General features: G+C 39.2%; 2 protein-coding genes across 2 annotated transcripts in view; both read right to left on the reverse strand.

Annotated features, from left to right (window-relative positions):
* Positions 1-27,926, reverse strand: part of LOC108272706 (protein S100-A1) — a 143,211-nt gene that overhangs the window by 16,104 nt on the left and 99,181 nt on the right. The gene's annotated exons all lie outside the window — the stretch shown is intronic.
* Positions 1,565-27,649, reverse strand: si:ch211-113g11.6 (Sema and PSI domain-containing protein). Its single transcript, XM_017481337.3, has 16 exons — positions 27,571-27,649; positions 20,129-20,187; positions 19,903-20,011; positions 17,113-17,252; positions 15,278-15,337; positions 14,539-14,634; positions 13,844-13,949; positions 13,557-13,664; positions 5,380-5,519; positions 4,974-5,149; positions 4,694-4,802; positions 4,374-4,575; positions 4,001-4,116; positions 3,604-3,776; positions 3,440-3,495; positions 1,565-2,995 (listed from the first exon to the last, which is right to left on the reverse strand). The coding sequence occupies exons 3-16, from the start codon at positions 19,982-19,984 to the stop codon at positions 2,649-2,651; spliced, it is 1,911 nt and encodes a 636-aa protein (XP_017336826.1). The 5' UTR covers positions 19,985-20,011; positions 20,129-20,187; positions 27,571-27,649; the 3' UTR covers positions 1,565-2,648.

A 27,926-nucleotide genomic window follows, 5' to 3' on the forward strand; every position in this document is an offset into this window, starting at 1 on the left:
TCCTACTTACTCATGTTATTATACTAAACTCCTTGTATTCTAACTCCTTTAATTCTTACAGTTCCATTTCCTTACATATTATTGCTGTGGTAGTGTTGGTGTTGGTGTTGTGTGTGTGTGTGTGTGTGTGTGTGTGTGTGTGTGTGTGTGTGTGTGTGTGTGTGTGCGTGCGCATGCGTGCGTGTGTGTGTCTGACCTCTATCAGTCTGTTTTGGTATTTGAATGGTAATGGCTATGAGCTGACTGCAACTTCTGCATTTTAACTATTGTCAGTAGTCCCTACTTTAGACTGTAGTTGAGTATTTAAGGAATTCTTTTATGAATTTCACATTCCATTCACAGAATTTGTCTGCAAGCACACATTAGGTGCATGAGTTTGTTAATGTCTCATTATTGATCCACAAATGTTTTATTACTAGTACTTAATCCCACCCTACTTAAGTTGCATTTCAAGACTCAGATATAGTCACTGCCATATTAATGTATGTTTTACCTGCAGAGGGGAAAAAAATCCATTACATTATATTATTGATAAATTAATAGTTTCATACTGGAATATTTGTAGGGCAATGAATCAAGGTCTATTCTAACATCTACAATAGTTTTTAGGTATCAAGCAAACACAAATATTATGCTAATGTGCAAGGCACTTCTATACAGTAGGCTAAGATGGGGTACTTGGGTTCTTAGCTTCTTAAATGTGTTCTATTTGGGACCTTCTCTGATATGGACAAACTTGTAGGGTTGTACACAGAACTTTTAAGGGTTCCACTAGAGGGACAACTAACCAGTGGTTTTAGATGTTATATTTCCATAGAGACATAAAAAGCTAACCCATTTCTGTGCCTCACTGGAAGCTGCGGCTATCTTTTGGAAGAATGGTGTTTCATGGTTTCCTGCAGCACAGGAATCTATAGAATTGTAGAATCTATACCATGATATGTAGAAGGTTTATTTTTATTTTATTTATTTATGTATGTATGTATGTATGTATGTATGTATGTATGTATGTATGTATTTTTTTACATTTTTAATGAATTTACTATGTAAGTTGTGCTAAAGACAGCATTGCAATTTTATGCTGAATAATTGAAAAATTGGCAATTTGCTCATGCTACTATATTTTTAATTTAAATTTTAGATGTTTTAAGTTGCTAAGATACATGAAGTGTGCGATCACGTGAGAATCAAAAGTAAACATTTTAGATGAACAGAATTGTTCAAGAGAAAATCCACTTTTTTCTTTCTTTTTACCACATTAATTAATGTTTAGTTCAGATAGGTTAGATTTGTGTCTTGAGATCTGTCACTGCTAATCATATTATTTGAAAAATTAAGAGTTTTGTTAGAGAAGTGGAACATGTGCAGAAAAGTTTTAACATTAAATAAACAACACTAACATCAACCATAAAAATTTACTTAAATGATAGCAGTCAGAACACAGTACATATTTTTTTATATTAGTAATTAATGCTTTTAGTATTACTTGATCTCTGAGACAGAATGAGCTAAAATGAATAAGGTTAAAGTCATTTATATCTGGCATATGTGGTCAATTGTTTTGGGAAAGATTGTTCTGGAATAAGACAATGAAATATGTTTTGTCTCTCTCTTCCCTTATCCCCTGATGGGCTGTCTCTTGAGTGGATATAATAATCACAGTCCCATATGAACAATAGTTAAATCAGACATTAAGACATTTACTTAAAACAAAAAAATTATATACTCTAAAGACACAAGTCACATCACTATAAAACTGTCAGGTGTTCCCTCCATTTACATAGGCAGCAATGGTGGAGATCAGCAAATGCAGAGCATTAAATTTACATAGATATAAGTAAGATTAATCACAAGCTTTTTTTCCACAGCGACTACAAAATGTAATTCTACTATTCAAGCATATTTGGCCACCATGTCATAAGTTTTGAAAATTGAATGCTTATGGTTATTTAAAAAATTATCACAGATGTTCACAGAAGTTTGAAATGCTTTAGGTCTCTGTATACATTAAAGAATGTAAAGGTTTGAAGTAATGCTGTTTTACACAGTGCCATATTTGGATGATCTGTCTTCTGCCTGTATAATTTCTTTCCGCCTGCCCAGCAAAAAAAATGGCACACAAAATAAGCCAAGGCAGATCCTGCAGCTTCTGCTCAAATGGTAAATTGTGCTTAGGGAGATCCCCAATACATGTTCTTAAGGCTCTGTATAAGTCATTTCTTTGATGTGTGCATAATAAAAAAAAAAAAGCTTAATTAACATTGAACAGAATATCTGTATTACAGTGTTACTTTAGCTTCAGATTTACATAATTTAAAAGGAAAACGCATCTGGAGTATGAAGAAAAGATAGGCCTGGTTGCTTGTTCCACAGGTTAGGTTCACAAAGCAGCGAGACTTAAACCCATTTTGTTATTTAGTGCATTAGCTTATCCACTCAATCTCAATATTTGATATGTACAGAATGACTTTCAGATTTTTTTCAATCTTTCTGATTCTGAAATAAAATTGCTTTACCTGATGTAATTACACACTACTACCTACTTTCCTTGTCCTTTGATTAACAGGCCTTGCTCTGTGAACCTAATCGTGGTATCAAAACATACTCCAATCATCTCTACTGATAGCCTGAGGTAGTGTGTTAGCAGGCTACTGGAGGAAGAAGCCAATCATGGCCAACAGTAGAGACAGAGCCAGTGTGGAAGCCGGTGAAGTGGCAGATGGCCCAGCATTAAACACCAGCCTGTAGGACACCACTTCCTGTTTCAGGCCACTCTCTGTGGCCATGCAACGGAATACACCCTCCTTCAACGGCAGATCAGGGTTTAAGCCAAGCACACAGGATGAACCAGATATGGTACAGGGGTAGCGCTTAATACAGTTGTCCTTCTCCCAGCTGTAGGTGGCGTGGTAGGAGTGAACGGGACATGGCAACAGGACTGGACCATCTTTGTGCATCTGCACTTCCTTAGGAATTGTACTGCGTATCTTTAGAGCTGATACATAATAAGAAGAACATTTTTTAAAAAAGAATTAATAATTGTACTGCTTCAATTAATCATTTGTAATGAAAAAATGGGGTTTTTCTTGAAACAGTGTTTTAATGATTATAGAATGTTAAGTCACATTTTGTAAAAATTTTTGTTGAGTCCTCAGATCACCTCTGAAATAAAACATTCTAATGATGACTCCAGTGAATTTAATGGGAGCCTAGTTTTGTCTAATAGGCAGCATATATTTTTGCATTGTAAGGAAAGTACATGACGTAAATGAAACTTGCTTTATCTCCAACACAAAGAAGTCCTCTAGCTCCACAAGAGGGCAAGCATAACTGCTTATAAGTGTTTGGCAGCAAAAAAATATGCAGTACAGACAGTGTTGGTATGCCCTTTTAAGATTATGCAAAATCATGGTTTGTCTTTTTTTTTTTTATTGCTTACCTGCAGTGTCTCCACAAACAGAGGCATTGGATTGGTCAAGGCTCTGTAGGATTCCACTATATGAAATAAAATAATCATTACAGTATTTTTACTGAACAAACAAAAAGTCTATCATGTGAAACATGTTTGGTATACTCTTAAACAATGAGAAAACATAACCATACCCAGTAGTGACATTGTAGTTTGCTGGAATTGCCAGGCACCTCTTTTTGGCCATGTCCCACCCACAGTATGGGTCTCTGGAGAGAATGCACTCCCTGCAACTGTCTCCATATCGACTGCAGTCAGCCAATAGTAGGCGCTGGACTTCCATTGCTGTACCAATGTAAAGGTGACCCTGGAAGAAAATGCGGGATGAAAAAAAACCTTCTAGCCTGTTCAACACAGCTTACACATTCATCATGTTGAAACTAATGTCGCTCTTTCAAATACTGTCTCACAACACTCCAGTCTAACCTGTACTCTGCACTCCACCTGTACTTACAAAGTGTATTACTGTTTAAAATGGTTTATTTTCTTGAGAGAAGAGTTTGTCTACAAAACGGAAGTGGGAACACATACTCTCTGTGAGTCGATGGCCATGTTAATGATGGGCCCCTCATTGTGAAACAGAGAATACTGGGATATAATAAAGGCTTCTTCAATGGTGTGGAGCACTTTTAGAATTTTTCCTTGTTCTGTAAAACAGAGTGAAACATGCACATTATATTAATCATTCCTAATCAGTGAGTTAGCAACATCCCTATTCAAACCATCTGTATGGTTTAAAAAATGTTGTGCATTCTGAAAGCCAAGGCTTTGTGATCTAAAAAGACAATACCTTTTCAATAGGTCTAAAATCATTTCCTTAAAATGAGTAGTCAGTTACTTTTCTGTGTTAAGACCTTGCAAATCCACAAGAACATTACAGGTTTTGCCTTTTCTCTCACCTCACCTGTGCCCAGGTAGATGACACTGTAATGCTCTTCATTGACTGCCAGCACAGTGTCTGCTACAATGTGTGTGAAGTGGTCTTCAGTGGGCAGATCCAGCGGAACTTCTCCTACTGGCTGTATAATGTCCTCAATCTCGGGATGATCCCTAATAACTCCCAGCATTTTTGGGTTCTGAGCTGTTGTATGATTCTTAGGAGCACACTGGGGAAAAGATAAAACTGTGATGCAAATATGAAAATAAAACTGTGATGCAAATGCAAATGCATGTGTATATGCAAACATGAGAGTACTTGAGGATGTGAAAGTGAACATCGTATACCATTCCATGTCGATTTCCAGTGACTGGGCTGTTGTACCCTTTAAGCTTTGACTTAGCAAACACCTGGTCAATGTCCTCAATTGAGTATGCACAGACTACAGTCGTGTCCCTATTACAAAATCAGAGGAAGACACATGCAGTCAATTTGAGTCGAGTTGATATGAATAAAACGTGTTTGGCAGTTATAGCAAAAATGTATTAATCTAGAAATTTGTGGAGAGAATGTAGAATTCTGAGTTGTTTTTAAAGAATGTATTTGTACCGTGCTACTTCCACTCACCATGCATTGGAGAAAAGTCCATACATGACACCAGTACGATGTGGGGATGCCAACACAAATGCTCGCCTGATGTTGTTGTACTGCTGAGGGGTGCTGCCTGTCCCACACATCACACGAGCCTTCAGGAATGTAGTCCAAGAGTCAGGCAGCACTGTCTTAGTGCCCCCCTCATCATTCTAACACACCCACCCACCCACACGCACACACACACACACACACACACACACACACACTAAACATTAAACCATAAATAGTTCTGTACAGTCATTTCAATGTTCTCTAATGTTTAACAGCTTCCCATTTAAAATAAGAAAAAGTTGGATTTGATGCATATTACAATCATTTGCTGGCTGGGACAATCTCAATATATCTAATAAACCTAAGCAAGTACACTAGAATTGGCTACCATGCAAATTCGTCCAATTCGGGCCCTGTATGGTTCTTCATCCAGATCAGCCGTCTTGTTGATCTCACTGAAGAAAATGTAGATCTCCTCATTGTATTTTTGTGTTGCTGGAATGACTGAAGCTCCAGCAAACTGAGGGTCTGATGAAGAGAGAGAGAGAGAGAGAGAGAGAGAGATCAAGCAGCTGATGTTTCCTTAAACTAAAGCATTACAACTTTCTCCACTGTTAAATGTTTCACTTTCAAATACTTTCAGATGCATCAATTTCTCTACAATGCCTTGGATGTCAGGGGGATCCATTTCATTGATGCTTACATGCTAACTAATTCTCTATTGTGAAGGATTGAAACAAATATTGTTGTTTCAGGACTGCTCATTTCAAAGCAGGAATAGTTTGAGTTATTCTTTGTATGAGATGCACTTTCTCCCTCTGAAGAAAACTGCCTCACGGTGTATATATATATATATATATATATATATATATATATATATATATATATACACACATATTTAAAATTATGAATAGCGATTTGCATCACACTTGTGCAGAAAAAAAGTCGATATGTTTTAAGGAGTTTTGTTGGAATGTCACTGTCACTACAGATTACATATAGCTTAATTATAATTACATACAATCTTACATACAAACTCATGAAGAGGAAAGCATTGGGTTTCAGAGTATAAAATATTTTTTGAAATCCTAGACCACAAGAGAACTTAAACTTCTAAATGTATTGTTACTGGTGTCTAATTAACATGGACAGTGACTTGACTATGTGCCTAATTAGTGTATATACAGTATACAGTCATGTGATGGGAGGTCTTGTTGTCTGCCTCAGGCAGGAGCATGGCATAGGAGACTGTCTTATCGGCCTCAGGCATGAGCATAGCTTGGCAAGTTGTTTCGTTGATTTCTGGCATGAACATGTCATGGGAGGCCGTCTTGTTGACCTCTGGCTTGAGCATGTCATGGCAGGCCAGCTCGTCAGCCTCTGGCTTGAGCATGTCGTGAAAAGCTGTGATGTTAGTTTCTGGTGTTTGCATGGCTTTGGAGGTTGCGCCGTCGGCCTCAGACTGGAGAAGGATGTGTGAGGCCATCTCGTTGGACTCAGGCAGAAACAGAACTTGGTAGGCCATGCCACTGACCTCTAACTGTTGTAGAACTAGGGAGACCGTCTCATCAGTCTCCAGCTGGAGCTGAACTTGAGAGGTTGCATTGTCGACCTCAGACTGGAGCAGCACGTGTGAGGCTATCTCGTCCAAGGAATATAGCTGTGATATGCGGCAAAAAGTTACTGAGCTTCACAAAATGGAAAGTGGCTATCAGAAAATAGTACAAGCATTGAAAATGTCCCTTTCCACCATCAGGACAATAACTAAGAAGTTCCAGTCAACTGGAATTGTTATGAATCAACCTGGAAGAGGACATGTGTCTATATTGTCTCAATGCACAGTGAAGAGGATGGTTCGAGTGGTCAAAAAATCTCCAAGGTCACAGCTGGAGATTTGCAGAAGTTAGATGTGTCTTGGGGTCAGAAAGTCTCCAAAACTACAATCTGAAGTCACCTACATTACCATGTTGTTTGGAATGGCTTCAAAAAAAAAAGCCTTACTCTCATCCAAAACTCAGGGGTTATCGGGTCTGCCAGACACTATTGGAACTTCAAATGAGATCGGGTTCGATGGTCAGGTGAAACCAAAAATTGCTTTTTGGTATTAATCACCAGAGGCAGTTTTTGCGCACAGAGAGGTAGCAATATGGAAAAGTACCTAATGCCGCAGTTAAATGTGGTAGTGGTTCTTTAAACTTTTGGGGCTGTTTTTCTGCTAGAGGACCTGGACATTTTGTTAGAATACCTGGCATCAGGGACTTTATCAAATATCAACAGATATTAAATGAAAACCTGCCTGCCTCTGCCAGAAAGCTAAAATGGGCTATGGTTGGATCTTCAAGCAGGGCAAAGATCCAAAGGATACATTAAAATCAACACAAAAATGGTTTACTGACCACGAAATCAAGCTTCTGCCATGTCCATCCCAATCCCCCGACTTGAAAACCAAAGAAAACGTGTGGGGTGAACTGAAGAGAAGAATTCACCAGCATGGACCTCGAAATTTAAAGTACCTGGAGAGTTTCTGTATGGAGCAATGGTCTCAGATCCCTTGCCATATGTTCTCCAAGAGCTGTTATCTTGGCAAACGGAGGTAGCACAAAGTATTTACTAAAAGGGTGCCAATAATTGTTGCACACCTATATTTAACAAATATATCTTATTTGATAAACTTGTGTTTTGTTTGCAATTATTTGATATCCATTACAGCAGAGTATTTTTGTGATTTTTTAAAAACAAAAAATCAAAAGGTTAAAGAATAAAGACAATTTTACACAGCCTTCCTTGGTCATATTTACCAAGGGTGCCAATATTAGTAGAGGTATACAGTACACACACACACACACACACACACACACACACACACACACACACAATAATGCATTGTGTAATGCAATGCATGCAAACAAAGCAAAAACAGGTTATATTTTTGCAAATTAATTAAAAATCAAAAACTTGAAATCTTTCAATTATACATGTATTTAGACCTTTTAATCAGTACTTTGTGAAGTAAATACTTTTTTGTCCCTTTATAAAAAAGAGAAGAAAAAAAGAATGAGTGAGAGAGAATTCAGGAAGTGTGTTATGCATTGCTCCAGTTTCATCATGGTTTGGGCGGGGGGGGGGTTGTGTAAGACGACACACTTTCTGTGTGAAGTGTTTAGGGGTGGGGCTCAGGACCTGGGGATCTCGTATGGATCTGAAAGAGGAGCTGGAGACCAGCGCTGTTTTATCTCTTGCTCTGTCTTCCGGGTCCGGCTCTCTGTCGAGCTCGCACATTGACTCCTCCTTCTGCTATGGAAAGCCAAAACACCCTCTTTGACTCCGAGGAGCCTGTAGGGGGTGCCACTGCACCAAAAACAGAGAGCAGCTCTCAAGCATATAAAGAGCTGATTGAAGCAATTACTAGGGCAGTTGAAAAACTAAATCTAAATTGGCCCGGGGAAGGGGAAGTGGCTCGTAGCAGCCTGGATGAGCGCTACCTTCCCAGTGAAAATAAATCTCCGTCACACCAAAGAAAACTCCCCATTTTTTCCAGAAGTGCAAGTTTATAACAATATTATTTGGCCATTGTGGAGAGTGAGGAGCACAGCTGTTTAGCTATGCTGAAGGCGGAGGAGGTGCTTGCGAACTACCTCTCTCCATCAACGGCAGGTACTTTAGGGGGGCCGGCTTTGCCTTCCAAGCCATGTAAGGCAGCGGGTCTTGCTTGTGGATCTTCCTTGTGGGCCATTGTGCATACAATGGCAGTTTTGCAGGCCTACCAAGCATGCCTGTTGAGTGAGCTCGACACTGGGAAGGGAATTGGGCCCGAGGCGGTGGCAGAGCTGCACTGAGCCACAGATTTGACTCTCCTGGCGACCAAGCAAACGGCCCGTCATAACGGCCGTACAATGGGTAGCTTGGTTGCGGTGGAGAGGCACCTATGGCTCAACCTCTCAGGGATGGGGAACAAAGATATGGTCTCCTTGTTGGATGCCCCTGTTAAACTTTCCGGCCTGTTCGGCAACGGGGTTAATGTCATCGCCGACCAGTTTTGCGAAGCAAAACAGCAAAAGGTTCCTTCCCTGCCGTGTCGAGTTCATCCATGAGTGGAGCCTTGGCCAGCGCAAGTGCGATGACGGCACAGAAGGCAAGTGTGGCAGCCCACCTCCACCCGTGGAGAGCCAGGGGGACTGGGTGACCACAGTCGCAGCCTGCTAATAGGCCTGATCTGAGAATGATCATAAAGGCCAAGCAGACAAAGAAGGAGTGGTCCTGATGGGCCATGGAGGGATGTATCAGGGGACGTGAGGTTGTTAGGGCAGTTAGCCCCCAGTGGTACTGTAGGGCCTCCCCTAGCCAAGGCCGTCCCAAGTTTTCAGTCTTATCTGGTCAGCGAGCTGTTACAGGGCCACAAAAATCTGATGCTTTCACTCCAATAGAACGTGGAAAAGTTAACATCACTAAAAGACCATGTGGCAGCATGGAAACTACTGCCAAATGTGTTTCTATGGATTCTGTCTACCGTAGAAAAGGGTTACCAGGTCCAGTTCAGAACTTGATCCCCCCGGTTCAGAGGTGTGCTCATCACAGTAGTACAGAGCAGAGCCCAACGTTAGCACAGGAAGTAAGATCCCTCTTGGACAATGAGGCCATAGAATATGTATCCCATTCTCTGAGGGAGGGAGGTTTTTACAGCCATTATTTCCTGGTCCGCAAAAAAGATGGGAGTATGCGGCCAATTTTAGATCTGTGTCATCTGAACCAAATGCTTTGGACATACAGGTTCAAGATGCTGACGCTCAAACTTATCGTGCCACAGGACTGGTTAGTGATGATAGATCTAAAAGACACATGTTTCCACATAGGAATACTGCCCAGTCACAAGAAGTTCCTGAGGTTCACATTTAGAGGCAACGCATACCAATATCAGGTTCTTCCCTTCGAGCTAGCTTTATCCCCTTGCACCTTCACAAAGTACATGGATGCTACTCTAGCTCCCTTGCGACTCCAGGGCATCCGTGTACTAAACTACCTGGACAACTGGTTAATTCTAGCATGATCCTGGGAACTGGCAATTCAACATCGAGATGTTGTTCTCGCCCACATGAGGAGCTTGGGGCTCAGGTTGAACCTCAAGAAAAGTATGCTTTCTTCAGTGCAGAAGACACCTAGAGTGCTAGACAGCACTCCTTGGGAGATTCCCATCCACAGAGATCCAGTGTCTCAAGCCAGCGGGCTGACCTATCGCCCTCAGCCGTAACTACGGAAACTGTGGGTCTGGCCCCTGAGGGGCACCAGCTCATACTGGTCTCACAACTGAGGTTGTAGAGGGCATGTTCAATGCTAGAGCACCATCCATGAGGAAATTGTATGCGCTCAAGTGGCAACTTTTTGTCTCGTGTTGTGAGGAACGTCACCTAGACCCAGTGAACTGCACATTAGCTACAGTCCTGGAGTTTTTACAGGGACGTTTCTCAGTGGGGTTGGCTCCTTCTATACTCAGGATCTACGTGGCCGCCATTTCGGCCAGCCACGCCCCTACTGATGGAGCCTCTGTGGGGCAACATCCTGTAACTTAGAGGTTTATGCGTGGTGTCAGGTGCCCGAGGTCCATCTGCAGACCACACATACCTTCCTGGGTTCCCCATACCAGAACAAGAGAAATTGCACCGACTTTGCCCAGTAAGGGCTCTCTGTACTTACGTCCACTGTTCCAGCCAGTGGCATAAGTCGGAGCAGCTGCTGGTCTACTTTGGTGGTGATGGTAAAAATGATGCTGTGTCTATGCAGCCCATCTCTAATTGGATAGTGGTAGCACTCTCTATCGCTTATGAGGCGCGTGGTCTCGCTACGCCTCTGGGCATAAGGGGTCATTCCACTAGGGGGGTCGCCTCCTCAAAGGCCTTGTCCAATTGGGCATACTTACAGGATGTCTGTGCTGTGGCACACATGTGGTGGCCTACACCGCACACATTAATTCGATATTACAGCCTGGATATACATTCCGCCCCGAGCTTGATTGTCTTGCATTGACCCTCGGGCTCTGATCTTTTTGAACAGGCCATACCCTCAGTATGACGAAGTGGGTATTCTCATTCCCATAGCATTGAGCTCACGCAAAGTTGAGTTCCCTTTGAAAGGTAATGTCTGGGTTACGCATGTAACCCTGTTCCCTGAGAAGGGAACGAGACTTTACATAGCTTTGTCATACTGGGGCATGCCTGTCGATTGCGTCTTAGCTTCAGATAATAGATGCTGATGGCGCAGTTCACAGGTACCATTTATATATCCCATGACACACTTAATTGCCACGTCACCTGATCACGGCAGGCCTATAAATGGGCATGATGTTACACAAGCTTCAGATACCGGTCATGCACAAGGGCCCTTCTCACAGCATTGAGCTCATGCTACATCTTCTTCCCTTCTCAGGGAACAGGGTTACATGTGTAACCCAGACATTTTCTTTTGTGAAAGCTTTCACAGTGTATTTGCTACCTGAAGTTTCATACTACTGATCTTAAATTTAGTTAGTTCCCAAATGTACCTAGTGTTATTTAGAACCAAATTTCAATTAGGATATGAAGAATAATCATAATCATAATCATATACAGTATCTCACAAAAGTGAGTACACCCCTCACATTTTTGTAAATATTTGATTATATCTTTTCATGTGAGAACACTGAAGAAATGACACTTTGCTACAATGTAAAGTAGTGAGTGTACAGCTTGTATAACAGTGTACATTTGCTGTCCCCTCAAAATAACTCAACACACAGCCATTAAAATCTAAACCGCTGGCAACAAAAGTGAGTACACCACTAAGTGAAAATGTCCAAATTGGGCCCAAAGTGTCAATATTTTGTGAGGCCACCATTATTTTCCAGCACTGCCTTAATGCTCTTGGGCATGGAGTTCACCAGAGCTTCACAGGTTGTCACTGGAGTCCTCTTCCACTCCTCCATAACGACATCACGGAGCTGGTGGATGTTAGAGACCTTGTGCTCCTCCATCCATTTGAGGATGCCCCACAGATGCTCAATAGGGTTTAGGTCTGGAGACATGCTTGTACAGTCCATTACCTTCACCCTCAGCTTCTTTAGCAAGGCAGTGGTCGTCTTGGAGGTGTGTTTGGGGTCGCTATCATGCTGGGATACTGCATACTGATCATGCTCTGCTTCAGTGTGTCACAGTAAATGTTGGCATTCATGGTTCCCTCAATGAACTGTAGCTCCCCAGTGCCGTCAGCACTCATGCAGCCCCAGACCATGACACTCCCACCACCATGCTTGACTATAGGCAAGACACACTTGTCTTTGTACTCCTCACCTGGTTGCCGCCACACACGCTTGACACCATCTGAACCAAATAAGTGTATCTTGGTCTCATCATACCACAGGACATGGTTCCAGTAATCCATGTCTTTAATCTGCTTGTCTTCAGCAAACTGTTTGCAGGTTTCCTTCTGGGATGACAGCCATGCAGACCAATTTGATGTGGTGCGCGGCGTATGCGCTGAGCATTGACAGGCTGACCCCCCACTCCTTCAACCTCTGCAATGCTGGCAGCACTCATACGTCTATTTCCCTAAGACAACCTCTGGATATGACGCTGAGCATGTGCACTCAACTTTTTTGGTCGACCATGGCGAGGCCTGTTCTGAGTGGAACCTGTCCTGTTAAACCACTGTCTGGTCTTGGCCACCATGCTGAAGCTCAGTGTCAGGGTCTTGGCAATCTTCTTATAGCCTAGGTCATCTTTATGTAGAGCAACAACTCTTTTTTTCAGATCCTCAGAGAGTTCTTTGCCACGAGGTGCCATGTTGAACTTCCAGTGACCAGTATGAGGGAGTGTGAGAGCGATGACACCAAATTTAACACACCTGCTCCCCATTCACACCTGAGACCTTGTAAAACTAACAAGTCACATGACACCGAGGAGGGAAAATGGCTAATTGGACCCAATTTGGACATTTTCACTTAGGGGTGTACTCACTTTTGTTGCCAGCGGTTTAGACCTTAATGGCTGTGTGTTGAGTTATTTTGAGGGGACAGGAAATTTACACTGTTACACAAGCTGTACACTCAATACTTTACATTGCAGCAAAGTGTCATTTCTTCAGTGTTGTCACATTAAAAGATATAATCAAATATTTACAAAAATGTGAGGGGTGCACTCACTTTTGTGAGAAACTGTATATATTATAATAAAACAAATCTTAGCAACCAGCTGAAGTAAATTGGTTGTTTGAAGATTCTAATAGCTCTAAGTTTTTAACTTTAATTCCTATTGACCTACAGTTTCCAACCCTCTCATCTCATCACAAGTGAAAATCAAAAGCTTAAATCTTGGCATGCTGTGCAGAATTAATTTCAGCACTTCGTGTAACATGGTTTATCAACATAAATGTTGTGAATTGAATATAAATAAATAATAGTATCATGAAATGAACTGTGAACAATTATTAGTGCTGAAATATGGTCTTCAGATTGAGCAGTCACCAGGTTGTAGGAGACATTTAACTATGTGGTTTCTTTAGCACGTTTTAATACAATTTGTAACACCTCAGACCACTCACTCAACAGCCATTTGTTCTCAGTCTTCAGCAGCTTGTTGGAGCTGTATGTGCGACGTATAGAGCCAAGCTGTTTCTCTGTAGCTGACAAAGCAGAATACAGGCTCCCATCTGAAAGAGAGAAAAATGCAAAAAGAAAGAACTGTGAACCAGCAACCTTGTTATATAAATAGAGATGCTCGACCTCAACAATGTCCAATAAAATTATAGTAACATACAGATCTACAACTTTATTAATTTGCTTGTAATTTACATTCATAACCAGTGAACACTCATGCCACTTCCTTTACCTGCTGAGAGACTGACAGAGTGCTGAGAGGTGATGGTCGGGGAAATATCTGAGGCTGATATCGTTTGTCCATTATCAGGCATGTCGGTGAGCATAGTGTTATTCACCTTATACAAGAGATGTAAAATTTTAAGATAAAATATGACAGTGTCAAAGCAATTACTGTCTATATTATACACATTCCCACTTGGACTTTGCCTCCTACTAGAGGAATACAAAATTCCTCTATAAACATCTAATGTTCTCACACCACCTGCAGCACTTTAGACTATACAATGTTATGAGCATTCTCAAGGCGGTGTAATATCAGCAAAAACACAGCTGAAGCTCCAAATGTAAGAACAGATGAATGTAAAACTCGTTAGACTCTTTCAGTAAGTCAGTAAAAATTTTTTACCTTACTCTTTAGCCAAGGTTGCATCCTATATTCCTCTAAAATGTTGACATTTTTAATATTGAATATTAACTGTTTAATATAACATCCAACTAGGAGCTTTTGAAAAACAGCACCATTATTAGGTTGAATTCACTAAAACATTTTAATTTTCTAATGATTAACAGGTTTTTCAATCGGCTATCATAGTGATGTGTGAATACGAATAGAAAATTAACATTATTATTTCTAGGATTTATATGTGCATAAATGCAGGTTTGTCTTTGAATGATAGCAGAAGAATTAAATATTTAGCCCCTTACCAATTGCCAACATTTTGGAGTGCCGGCATTTGTCCCACACACCACAAAAGTGTCATTGACTTTCTCAATGACAGTGATGAAATTGTCACACTCACTCTTTGCAGGAGGAAAGAACACATAAGAACAATTAGAATGCTTGAGTGCTAAAAACATGGACTGTACTGTACATGCTTGGCAATACATTCCTCAATTTATCACCCACAATCACATTGCAATATTGAAAACTGCTAAACTAAATCTTAAAGATATGTTGTACAGTAAGATTTTCTTCAAATATTTGATAGATCCTTATAAAGAAACTTGATCCTTTCAAGCAAAAATATGCCTGTCCCTGACCTTAAAAAACAACCTCATTCAGTCGACTGTGAGTGATGTGCTTTTCATCACATATGACTATTTCTGTCAAATGAGAATGAGGCCACTGTACCATGCTCTCTACACTGATTACACTGACTTGCTGAAAAGTCTCTCTCTCTCTCTCTCTATATATATATATACACACACACACATACACACACACACACACACACACACACATATATATATATATATATATATATATATATATATATATATATATATATATATATATATATATAGTGTATATCAGTAATTTTTCTGAGAATTACAAAACCTGTAGATTCGAGGTTCATGAAATCTATCCGTGTAGCATATGTGTGATATTAGATGTTCACAAATGCTAAAAATGTAAGCCATTAGCTGTATGTATCGCTCTTACCTCACTCGATGATCCTGCGAGGCAGCTATGTCTGACATTTTCATCAGCCACCGCAGATATCTGTGTGAATCAATAACATTATACATAGAGCTAAAAGTAATATGGGCTTTCGTTTTCCATGCTTACTTTGTTTTCAAATGAATCTAACCACTGAGCACTATGTTTAATACAACAGTAATCCTAATCATTAATCTACATTCCAACACCTAGTTTCTATAGCCAGTGTTAATATATACAGTGCTGTGAAAATGTATTTGTGATATCTTCTGTTTTTGTGTATATCTCATACTGAATAGTTTTAGATCTTCAAACGAAATACAACATAAAACAAAGACAACCTGAGTAAACACACAATACAGTTTTTTTTTTTTTTTATTGAAGCAAAATAAAAGTTATCCAACACCTATCACCCATGTGAAAAACTAGCTGCTAAATTCTGGTTGTGCCACTTTTCATAGCAATAACGTCAATGAAACACTTCCGATAACTGGAGATCAGTCTTTTACAGCACTGTGATGGAATTTTGGCCCACTTTTATTTGCAGAACTGCTTTAGTTCAGCCACATTGGAGGGTTTTTAAGCATGAACTGCCTGTTTAAGGTCCTGCCAAAGCATCATTGGCCACTCCAAAACTTTAATTTTGCTTTTATTGAGTCATTCATAGGTGAATTTACTGCTATGCTTTGGATCATTGTATTTCTGCATAATCCAGTTGCAGTTGAGTTTCAATTTCAATTTCAATTTAAGGACTGACGACTGGATATCTCCTTTAGGATTTTCTGGTAGAAAGCAGAATTCATGTTTCCCTCAATTATAGCAAGGTACCCAGGCCCTGAAGCAACAAAGCATTCCCACACCATCACACTCCCACCACCATGCTTGACCATAGGTATGATGTTCTTTTTGTTGAATTCTGTGTTTGGTTTACTCCATATGTAACGAGATCCCTGTCTTTCAAACAGTTCCACTCACCAGTCCATAGAACACTCTCCCAATAGGTTTGAGGACATCAAGGTGTGGTTCACAAAATTAAAATGAGGCTTAATATTTATCTGGGTTAGCAGTGGTTTTCGCCTCGCCACTCTTGAATGTCTTTCTGATAGTGGAGTTATGAACAGTGACCTTTATTGATGCAAGAGAGATCTGTAGTTCCTTTGATGTTGTCCTTGGCTCTTTTGTGACTTCCTGGATGGGTAGATGCTGTGCTCTTGGAGGAATTTTGGAAGGTCTGTCACTTCTGGGAAGGTTCACTAATGTGTTTTTCCATTTGGAGATAAAGGCTCTCATTGTAGTTCTTTGGAGTCCCAGAGCCTTTGAAATAGCTTTGTAACCCTTCCCAGACTGATGTATTTCAATCACCATCTTCCTCATCAGTTCTGGAATTTCTTTCAACTTTGGCATGGTGTGTTACTGGGTAAGACCTTTTAACCAAGTTCATGCTGTTAAAAAAAGTTCTATTTAATTTTTGATTTGATTGAACAGGGTTTGCACAATCAGGCCTGATCGTGTCTAGTTTAGCTGAACCCCATTATGAATGCAGTTTCATAGATTTGGGAAATTAGTAACTATGGGGGCAAATAAAATTTTCACACACTCCCAGTTGGTATTGTACAACATTTTTGCTTCAATAAATAACATTATCATTTAAAAATTGTATTTTGTATTTACTCAGGTTGCCTTTGTTTTACCTTAGATTTTGTTTTAATTTTTGAAACAATTTAGTATGAGATATACACGAAAACAGTAGTAATCAGGATTACTTCACAGCATTGTATTATCATATGTTTATTAACATAGAGTAGTGTTTGAGTTCAGTGTCAGTATTAGGCCCATACCTGTGTTTCTTGCACTCCTTTCTGGGTGAAGTGTATCATATAAATAACTGCTTGCCCCCCCACATACAGAACATTGCTCCCCTGCTGGTGGTACACAGTCATGTAATTCTCTGGTTTTGTGAAGTGAAACCTTGCTGGCTCTGAAAGGTAGTTTATAGAGGGTCAGGACCACATGTATGGAATTGGTATTTTATTGGCAATACCAATATTGGCATAGAATAGTGTGCAAAATTCTTAGGCACATGCAAAGAAATACTGTAAAGAAATGATGCCTTCAGAAATTATGAAAATAAATGTTTCTACATTTAAAAATACTACAAAGAGCAGTAAACAGTAATAAACTAAACAATAAACTAAACTAAACTAAAAAAGTCAGTATTTTGTGTGATAATCATTTGCTTAAAAAACTCCCAGGAACAATTTGTGGAGTTTTGTAATGAAATTAGCTGGTACATTTTACTTTGCATGTTTGGAGAATCTGGTACAGCTCTTCTGGAGTCTTTGACTGCTCCATTTGCTTCTTTTTTTTTCATACACAACCCAGCAGCCTTCATTATGGATTTTTTGTTACCTACTTTAACATGTTGCATTCTTTACTGACACACAAACATTTTTTAAGAAGAAAATTTAATTCATTAAATTTGTTGGAAAAGGTATGTTTGGAAATATAAAATGTTTCTACAGTTAGTCAATAATGCAGAAATCATAAAGTAAATATTTATAGCAATCTTTGTACAAAAAATAGGGTTCTAAAGATTTTTGTACATTACTGTACTTTTAAAGCACGTACACCTCAGGGGATAAATTCCAAATGTTTGTGTTAAATGTAAATACACTTTTCATTAACTAAATCAATGCAACTGTCCAACTTAGTTTAAGTAAACTGATTAAAAGAAATACATTCAGCAAATTAGCACTTATTTTGCATTAGCCACTACATTAAACAATTTGATGAAAGAAAAGTTGATTCTTCATTTGCTACGAGAATTACACACATTATATTACTCCAGCATTATTATACAGAGAAATATGTTAGGGCTACATATTTGACAATACACCACTACTATCAACATCAGATGTCACACTCTCAGCTAGAATGGTTCAAATGAATAGGCTACTCGGTAGAGGCAATTTTAGATTATTATATTATTGCTTTTTAACCAAAAGTACTCATCAACAGGTGCTGCTTTTTGTCTATGGTTTGTATTAGAAGTACTGGCTTGTTAGTAAAAATATTCTCCAGAACATAGACCTATATTTTCACATTGGAAATACAGCCGGTCATCGGACCGCCCATCCTTTGTGAATACAGACGTGCTCTGAATATAGGAGGTCGTACACAGATCGATAGCTGTTCTCCATGGTCCTGACGGCCACAAAAACAGCCCACATTTTAGGAGACTTAGATTAGATTTATAAGAGATCAAACAGCGTAGAAAACTCTTTAAAATCATGACCCAGGCTAACATTTATATCCTGATCCCATCTCCGTTGATTGTGGTTCTTATTACCTAGATGGCTTTAAAATGTACTGAGCGTGCATATGTAACGTGCGCGCGGTGTGTGTGTGTGTTTTTTTTTTTGTGTGTGTGTGTGTGTGCGCACGCGCGCGCCTTTACGAGGTCGTATGTACTTCAGTTTTGTCTCTGAAATGCCTCTCGGCTGCTGCAATGGCATCATCTGCATTAGCTCGCACCTGCAATGCAGCGCTGCAGCTCGCGCATCCACTACTCATACCCTTAACAGCAAAATGGAATTAAAATGGTGTAACGTTGTACGCACAAACATATGTGCAGCAGTCTGAACCTGACCAGTAGCCAGCTGAACACTGAATATGTTTGGCCGTCTTCCAGTCGTGTTTTTGTCAGTAGGCTACATGTAGGCTGGTCTGGCTTTCATTCTTTTTCCCACAACAACTAGGCTATTAGTAATCACCAACGCAAGTCAAGATACCGTTACCATGGATACGAACCCATAAATATGTGAATCATCCCGTTCGTCTTTAAACATGTCATGACAACAGGACTACACAGCACAATCCCCTGTGTTAAAGCACACCGCCTATTTAATTGAGCCTACACAAATGGCCACTGCAAGAGTGAATTCAGCATTTTGCCTGTCACTTAAAAAAAAGACGCAGTGTACGCAGCGTTCAACGGTTTTCTGTGTTTTAGTTTAATGAACAAAGTGTAGGCTACGACGTTTTATACGCGATTGAAAACCAATTTGAGTACACGTTTAAATATAATTAATACAGCAGCATCGCCAGTGACTGCCACCTGTGCACATTTGAACATGGCGAAATAATGTTTACAAATGTAAGTGTAAACTGTAGGTGCTGATTTAACACTGAGGATATGCAATAAGCTTCCATGCTCTTTCATCAAATAACAAATCTACACCTGAGGATTATCTTCAGTGTCGATGTAAAGCAAACATCATTACTTAATCTCAGAACTAGAGCCAATAAATCAAAGCGAATTTCCGCTCGAGGAGATGTGTTAGCTTCAGCTTGGCACGCCATCATTCATTTGTTCATGCATTCATTTATTTCTCAGCAAAATGTCTTTCCATTATACCCCAGCTATCCCTTTTCAGAGCGTAGTGTAAAGACGAGCACTGTTCATTATTTTACAATACAAAGGCAATGATGGAGGAAACGGGGCGTTTCTGTCCGCCTGCAGCACGATACGTTTCCAGAACTTAAACAGGTGACGTAGTGCATCATGCTTACCCTACCTTAAAATAAACGGCTGGAAAACAAAGTGTGAAAGAAAAGCAGGGTCTTACCTTTCACAGTAAATTTCAGTCGAGGGGATTTTTCAGCCAGAACTGTAGAAAACAGGGCTGCGCAGAGAATGGCTGGATGCATGATGCCGAAATGCGCTAATATCGAATGCTGTAAACAGAAGGAAAAGTTTGTCCTGAGAAGTACAAGGGGGGAAAAATCTATGAAAAAAGCAGTGCTTTATGTGTGAAGGTCTGGCCTGATTATGCTTTAGTACGCAGTACGAACCCTGGTGCTGATCTGAGTGCGCTTGTCTCTGAGAGGAAACCGGGCTACGCGTCACATTCCTAAACAGAGAGAGAGAGAGAGAGAGAGAGAGAGAGAGAGAGAAAGAGAGAGATGGTCTATTCTGTTAGATGTCGTCAGTACCAGTGTAAACATCTATATATTGGTCTTTTTCTATTCTATTCACTTTAATTTCTCTCTCTCTCTCTCTCTCTCTCTCTCTCTCTCTCTCTCTCTCTCTCTCTCTCTCTCTGGTGGACTTCCACTGTGTATGAGCAAATAAGCAATCTAAGTGGGAGAAATAAGTATTGGACGCATCAAGAATTATTTTCAGTAAATATATTTCAAATGAGGCTATTCACATTTTCACCAGAAATTTCACCAGACATCAGTATTAACTCAAGAAATCTGGAAATATAAAGAATTCACAACATTAAAGCCCATAAATGAAGTTATGTGTAATAAAATGGAATGACACAGGAAAAAAGTAATTAAAAAGTTAACTGAAACATATTTAATACTTAGTGGAGAAGCCTTTGTTTGTAATGACAGCTTCAAGATGCTTCCTGTATGAAGAAATGAACCAGCCGCAGTATTCAGGTGTGATTTTCACCCATTCTTCTAAACATACTGTCTTTAAATCTTGTTCAATTGGATTCAAGTCAGGTGATTGACTGGGCCATTCTAACGCCTTGATTTTTTTTTCTCTGAAACCAATTGAGAGTTTCCTTTGCTGTATGCTTTGGATCATTGTCCTGCTGGAAGGTCCACCCACGTCTCATCCTCATCATCCTGGTGGTTGGCAGTAGATTCTTCTCAAGAATCTCACAGTAAAGGGCTCCGTTCATCGTTCCTTCAATTATATGGAGTCTGCCAGTACCATGCAATGAAAAACAGCTCCACACCATGATGCTTCCACCTCCAGATATAACTGTTGGTAAAGTGTTGCTTTGATGCTTACTGGAGGATTCAGAAGTTCAGAAATACGTCTGTATCCGATTCCATCAATATGTTTTGCAACAAAAAGCTTGCAAAGGTCTTGGAAGGGCTCTTTGCTTTTACCCATCATGAGATGTTTCTTGTGTGACACCTTGGTAACAAAAAGCCTTTTTATAGACCATCAATTTACTAACCCAGCTGATATTAATTTGCACAGATAAGGGGTATAATTACTTACGGATTTCAGCTGGTTCCTTGCCTTACCTTGCCTTGAACTGTTTTTTTCTTAAAGTGTTCAGTACTTTTTTCCTGTGTCATTCCACTTTACTACACATAACTTTATTTATGGAATTTAATGTTGTGAATTCTTAATATTTCCAGATTTCTTGAGTTAATAATGATATCTGGTGAAAATTCCATGTGAATAGCCTCATTGTAAAAATGTTGACGCATCCAGTACTTATTTCCCCCACTGTAAATGCCGATATGCTGCTACTGTATTGAAACTTCTATTTGTATTATATGGCTGATTATATGTCTTCACATTTTGCCAATATACTCTATACCTATATAAGGTTTGTGATTAAGCAGTCAGCTCTCACTGAGGCTACAGTATTTATTGAGCTGCATTTAGAAGCATCAACAGGTCATCTCTTGAAAAAATATGTAAGAGTAGTAGTCTTTAACTGTAGTAACATGATAAAATACAATTCCATAGTGGGATGATTCCATTATTTACTGAAAAACAGGGTAATTCTTTACATTCAGGTTTCCTTAACTTGCAATAACATCAACAAAACATGACCTTCAGCATTAATAAGCTATAATTAATAAGTAATGTTAAGAAGGTAAATTGACACATGTATGACTTGAAGATTGTTTAAATGTTAATGAAATGCACCTACATTGATTAATGTTCATGCTTTAGTAAGTAAGTAAGTAAAATTTATTTGTATAGCACGTTTCACACAGCAACGCTTACCAAAGTGCTGAACAGAGTACAGAAAGTAAAATAGAAACAGAATTAGACCAAATAAAAGCAGACAATAGACAATAGAAAAAATCAATAAAAAATTTGTTTAAACAATTCAAAATTTGATCAAAAAGCCTGGTAGAAGAGATATGTTTTAAGCCTATTTTTAAAAGTAGTAATAGAAGGTGCAAGGCGGATGTCCAGTGGCAGTTGATTCCATAGACGGGGGGCAGCAACAGCAAAAGCTCTATCCCCCTTTCTTTTTAACCGGGAACGATGGACATGCAAAAGAAACCTATCAGAAGATCTTAGACATCTGTTTGATAAATGTGGATTAGTCTCTCAAATAGTAATCCGTCCAATTTTCTAATTTCTTTGCACCTCCGTTATTTGTGAGCGTGAGTTGAGCATGAATAACATTCGACATTCCTGTAACTTCTTTTAAGAATGTTTATTAACAAAATTAACTGGAAAACAAAAAAAGGTATGCAGTCAAAAAACTGTATATTACATTTTATCCTCCAAGCTTACATTTCATAAACTAATGGTCTTTGCAGGAAATGACATAAACACCATTAAGCAATGTTATTGGAGCATCAATTTAAAAGTTTTCAGAGATATTTAAAATATTATAGTACACATTATTTACAATTATTAGATCCACATCTATATAAAGAAACCAATTACCTGTGGCTCTTACACATCGCCCTAATTGGTTGAGCTGGAGGACAAAGCAATTATTATAGACAAATATTAAGAGCCATTAAACCTGAAACTTTATAAGTTAGGAATGACAATTAGTTTCTTCACATTTTCCCCTGACTATCTTTGCTTAATAATTCACATAAATGATCGTTAGTGCTAGCTTGCTTTCTTAAACTGCTTCTTGAATTAAGCACAGTTTCTTTATAGGTCTCTCCAGTACATTTGTTTTGGTCTGCAACTTTACATGGCATACAGTTCCACTGGAGTCTGGTAATGTTTGAATTACTCTTCCCATTTATCCATGAATTATTGAGAGAAGAACTGTCTACAGTTCTTACAGTGTAATAGCACTACATCTCCAGGCTTGATGTTCCTTCTAAATATTGACCATTTACTGCGTTCTCACGAGTCCATCTGCTCCAGAACAAATCAGAAAGATATTGGACTTGCTTCCAATGTTTTCCTGCATATAGGTCGTCTTCATTGAAGACACCTGGTGATAAGCTGGGTTGAGATTTCAACAACAGTAAGTGGTTAGGCGTTAGAGGCTCAAGGTCATTGGGATCTCCTGATGTACTAGTAAATGGCCTGTTGTTGATAATGCTTTCTACTTTGCACATGATGGTATGAAGGCTGTTGTCACTGATAGACTGTTCCTTTAAGAGATCATTGAGTATCCTTCTTACTGTATGGACTTGATGCACCCAAACTGCACCTTGATGAGAGGCAGCTGCACTGCTGAAGAGGCATTTATGTAGCATAGCATTTTCAACCTTATTATGGTTCAGGTTTCTTAGTGCTTCACTCAACTCTCTTTCTGCGCCAACAAAATTTGTACCATTGTCTGAGCGCATGACTGACACCTGTCCTCTTCCACTGTACTTACAAAACACCTCAAAGCATTTATACGAGTCAGTGTTCATACTATCAGCTATCTCAATTGGTACCACTCTGGTTGCTAAGCAAGTGAATAACACTTTAAAGAGGTCTTAGCAAGAGGTCTTCTGGCAAGCTTTCCATTTTTTGCTCTCCAACTCTTCCGTTGAGACTGCAACACACTGAATATTTATGTATAAGCTTTCTAATGACTGAATTGGATTGGGGAATCCAGAATTTTTTTCAGAGGGTAGCTAACATAGTTTCGACCATAGTGTCTGCTTCTTTGATGAATGTCACTTAGAATGAGAGCTGAAACTCTGCAGTGCTTAGAAAGAATTATGGGATGTTTGGATTCTTCTAGCATGGCTGCTCTGTTAAGTCTACCCACTCTTAGTAAACCATTCTGAAGAACAGGGTCAAGTTTATACAGCTGATCCTGTGTAATAGGAATATTCCTGTTCAGAGCCTTAATTTATTCTGGGAAATGTTGTTTTTGACTGTAAGTTGAATTTCTGTTTGATTTAACTTTTCCAGGCTCAGTGTCTTATTTTTCATGGTTGATTTGTATTTCTGCACTTGCTCTTGTAGAAATGCTGCTTGTTTTTCTGGATCTGTCTCTGATTGTTCAGTGGACACTTGAAAGTGTTGCTGAAGTGTTTCTTTAAGTCTTAGCATCCAAGAGGCACAAATAGGTGATGAAGTGGCTCAGAACAAGTGTACGGTTATTCTAAATTCCTCTATAGGTGCATTCAAATTGCCATCTGGTCACCAAAGAAATTGAAACAGAACTGCATCCTGTTCAGAAATCTTCAATAGTTAAAACATTGACTCTACATCTGCCATCAAGACTATTGGTTCTTCTTTAAATCTGGTAAGCACACCAGTAGGTCTGTTTGTGAGGTTTGGACCTTGGAGCAATTGGCTGTTCAAAGACATTCCTTGAAACGAAGCAGTACAGTCAAAGACTACTCGAATTGAGTTTTTTCTTTGGGTGGTACACCGCATGGTGAGGTATGTACAACATTGTCATTAAAATCAAGCTGTTCTGTGGGAACTTTAACTGTGTATCCTTTCTCTATTATGCTCTTCATGAAGCCATTGTAGTCTTCCAGAAAACTTAGGCTCTTTTGAAACTTTGTTTTTAGGATACCCGCACGCAGTTCAGCAACACACTGATTGTTCAGCAACTCAACTGCTTCATTTCTGAATGGTAGTTACAAGCAGTAATGTCCATTCTCAGACTTTGTCATGCTTTGCACTAACTGTATGAATTGTTTGTCCTCCAGTGACATTTCCTCTTTCTCTTCATTGTAGCATTCTGAAATTGTATTGTATTGTTGAATCAGCAACTGCTCTATTTCCACAACTGACAGAAGATTACCTGTATGGTCGGGCAATTGGGACCTTTCTGCAGTGTTTTTTTAATAGGTCCACTCACTATCCATCCCAGTGCAGTTTTTATAGCATAATGTCCATCTTGCTAAGCTGTATATGACACATCACAGCTCCACTGTCTTTGAATTGTTGGTTCCAATTAGAAGACCAATGTTTGCTTTAAAGTGAGGTATGCTTACTTCACTTAAGTATGTCCATTTTCTGATTTATTTTGGTTTAGGAATGTTCTCCCTTTGAACAGGAATACTGCTGTGTGTAAAATCTTTAGGTAGCTTGATGCACCTTGTGTCTTCCAGTCCACATACTTCCACGTCTGAGAGGATAAAACTGTTTACTAGCTTATGATCTCCAGGCTTATCTTGACATATAGTGCTCAGTTCCATTTCTTTCACAGCTTCTCAGTACAAAATGTAGCTGTTCTTCCTGCATTAAGGAAGGCTTATGTTTCTACATATGTCACGTTTGTTTGACTTGACTTTTACTGGTACTATTGACAGCATACAGTTATTTCCTCCAGACTCTGTGTAATCGCTTGAATGGTAATTAAGCGAGACCTCGCACATTAGATCTTTTCTGTCTGATGTTTCAACATCTTTTTTTAGCCTTGTGGTCTTCCTTAATGTGTAGAATGTATGGATGTCTTTGAGAACATTGTTCAGATTCCATTCTCTTTCGGTACATCTTGCTAAGATGACATTGAGTTAAGCATCCAAAACGTAAGCCTTTAGACTTCAAAAACTCCACACGTACTTTATGTGTCTGCTCTTTAATCTCACTACATGACTCAAGAGCATGACTTTTTGAACAGAACATACAGTTTCTCAAAGGTGCTGACCATTTTCAACAGACTGATGGACAGACTTCTTCCTTAATGCAAATGTTGGTTGGAAAGCTGTGCCTTCTTATTTAATAAGATATTTTTCCTTCTGATTCACTTTTGCTGTTACAGCACTATGGTTGTCCAGTATATCTCCAAAGATAGGATCCGTGGCCACTTCTGCCTGCTGATCAATAAAGTAAACTAGATGGGTAAATCTGGCTATTTCTCCTTATCTTTCTTTGATGTCATAAGCTTCTCATCACCACCTCTCTTACATTTTGTACATTAGATTTGAAAGTACAACTCTCATATTAGTAGGACAGTCCATTTCCTCCATGAACTCCACATCCTTCATTGTTTTACGACAACCAATCAGGAACAGAGCATATGTACTCGAAGCTTTACCATCAACAGACCTGTTCTGAGCCCACTTTAAAGCTTTGTCAATATAAGCACTTGCCATGACTAACTCATCTCCATAATTTCTTTGAAGCAACCATTTTGCTTCATTGAATCCTCTGCTTGATGGCATATGTCCACAACTTCTGACAATCTTTTGTGACTTTCCAGCAGTGTATTGTTCTAAGTAATATAACTTGTCATTTTCATTGTCTATTTTATGTTCAATGGTATGTTCAAAGGACCTGATGAAGGATCTATAGGTTAATGGATTACCAGTAAACACTTGAATGTCTTAACTGGGAAGCTGAACTTGTCTATGCTGTTTCACAATTAATTCAGTCAAGTCATTTTGTTTCTGCGTAACTCGAATAATGCTGTTATCTGCTTGACAATTATCAATGTGGCCTGTGATTCTTGGTGCTTCAAATTGTGGTGCTGTAAGCAATATTGGATTCGAGATGACCTGCATTTTGTCTTTCACCTTAGTTGAATGAAAACTGTCTCTCTGCTCTATCTTCAGGTCTAATTCTTCCTGATGGATTCTGCCCTTTCTTTTTTTTTTTTTTTTTTTTTTTACTAGATTGAACACTGCTTCTGCCATTTTTGCTCTGAGTTGTATCTTTTATATTTCAAGCTGTTGTTTTTTTCTTTAAAAATGCTGCCCTTGCTAGCAGGCACATACAGATGATGCCTTCTCAGGCACATACAGATGATACTGAGGAGGAGACTGATCAGCATTCAATATCTGAACCACGTTTGCTTTTAGTCTCACTACTTGTGAGGCACTGTCATGAGGAGTAACATCGGCCACCATGTCATCATCACTATTTTGGCCTCTTTAAGAAAAAAAAAAAAAAAAAAAAATGGAGATCACTAACAGCAGCCATCCAGTTTTCTGTTTTCTTTAGGAAAAAAGTCTCAGATAATCACTTTTAAACTGAAACCAATTTTGTTGATTTACAACCTTTTCATCTTCAGGCGAGAGATATTGTATTTGCAAATTAAGTTCAGTAAACTCAGTTAGCAATTGTGCAACACATCTTGTATACTCTACAGATCATTAATCATTAACCTCAGTGATTTTTATTTTACTGTTAAGAGCGGATAATTTCCCTCTTCTCAACCCAATGCTCCTGTGTAGCTGTTCTTCTAATCCCTTTTCGGTGGGTTTACACGCCCTCTTGTGTTCAACAACTGTAACGTCATACTTTCCTCCTTCAACAATCTAAATTCAAGCAATGCACAAGCTACTTGCAGACGATTAAAAGTACACCCAATACTTTTCTAAATCAAACATTTGCACATTTGCTTCTTCAAACAGGAATTGCAGACCTTTCAAGACAAGAGCTGAGGTCAGAGGAAGGTTATCTCCTTCAAAGGGCGGAGCTGTTATAAACCGCTACAGGAGTTATAAATCCACAGGAGCATGAAACACTGTTCAGTAGGCTATTTGTAATCCACAAATGTGAAACGTTTCAGTGTTCACTCCCAGACCAGTCTTTATCGATGATGTCCGTTTCGTTGATTCAAAGGCGCAGTTTCACCTTTTGATTGCCACAGAGCGAGTTTATTTATGCTTAAATTGAAATAGCAATCTGTCCAATTTTCGTATTTCTTTGCACCTCCGTGATTTGTGAGTTAAATAACATTTGATATCCCTGTAACTTCTTTTAAGAACATTTATTAAC

Source organism: Ictalurus punctatus, chromosome 1, assembly GCF_001660625.3.
Source record: "Ictalurus punctatus breed USDA103 chromosome 1, Coco_2.0, whole genome shotgun sequence".
Classification (NCBI taxonomy): domain Eukaryota; kingdom Metazoa; phylum Chordata; class Actinopteri; order Siluriformes; family Ictaluridae; genus Ictalurus; species Ictalurus punctatus.

Excerpts from the sequence above, each read along its gene's own strand:
- si:ch211-113g11.6 (XM_017481337.3), bottom strand. The coding sequence starts at position 19,984 with ATGCATCCAGCCATTCTCTGCGCAGCCCTGTTTTCTACAGTTCTGGCT. Across the intron at positions 13,665-13,843 it reads CTCTGTCAGTCTCTCAGCAG|ATGGGAGCCTGTATTCTGCT; the intron begins GTAAAGGAAGTG and ends TCTCTCTTTCAG. Across the intron at positions 3,496-3,603 it reads AACTACAATGTCACTACTGG|TGGAATCCTACAGAGCCTTG; the intron begins GTATGGTTATGT and ends TATTTCATATAG.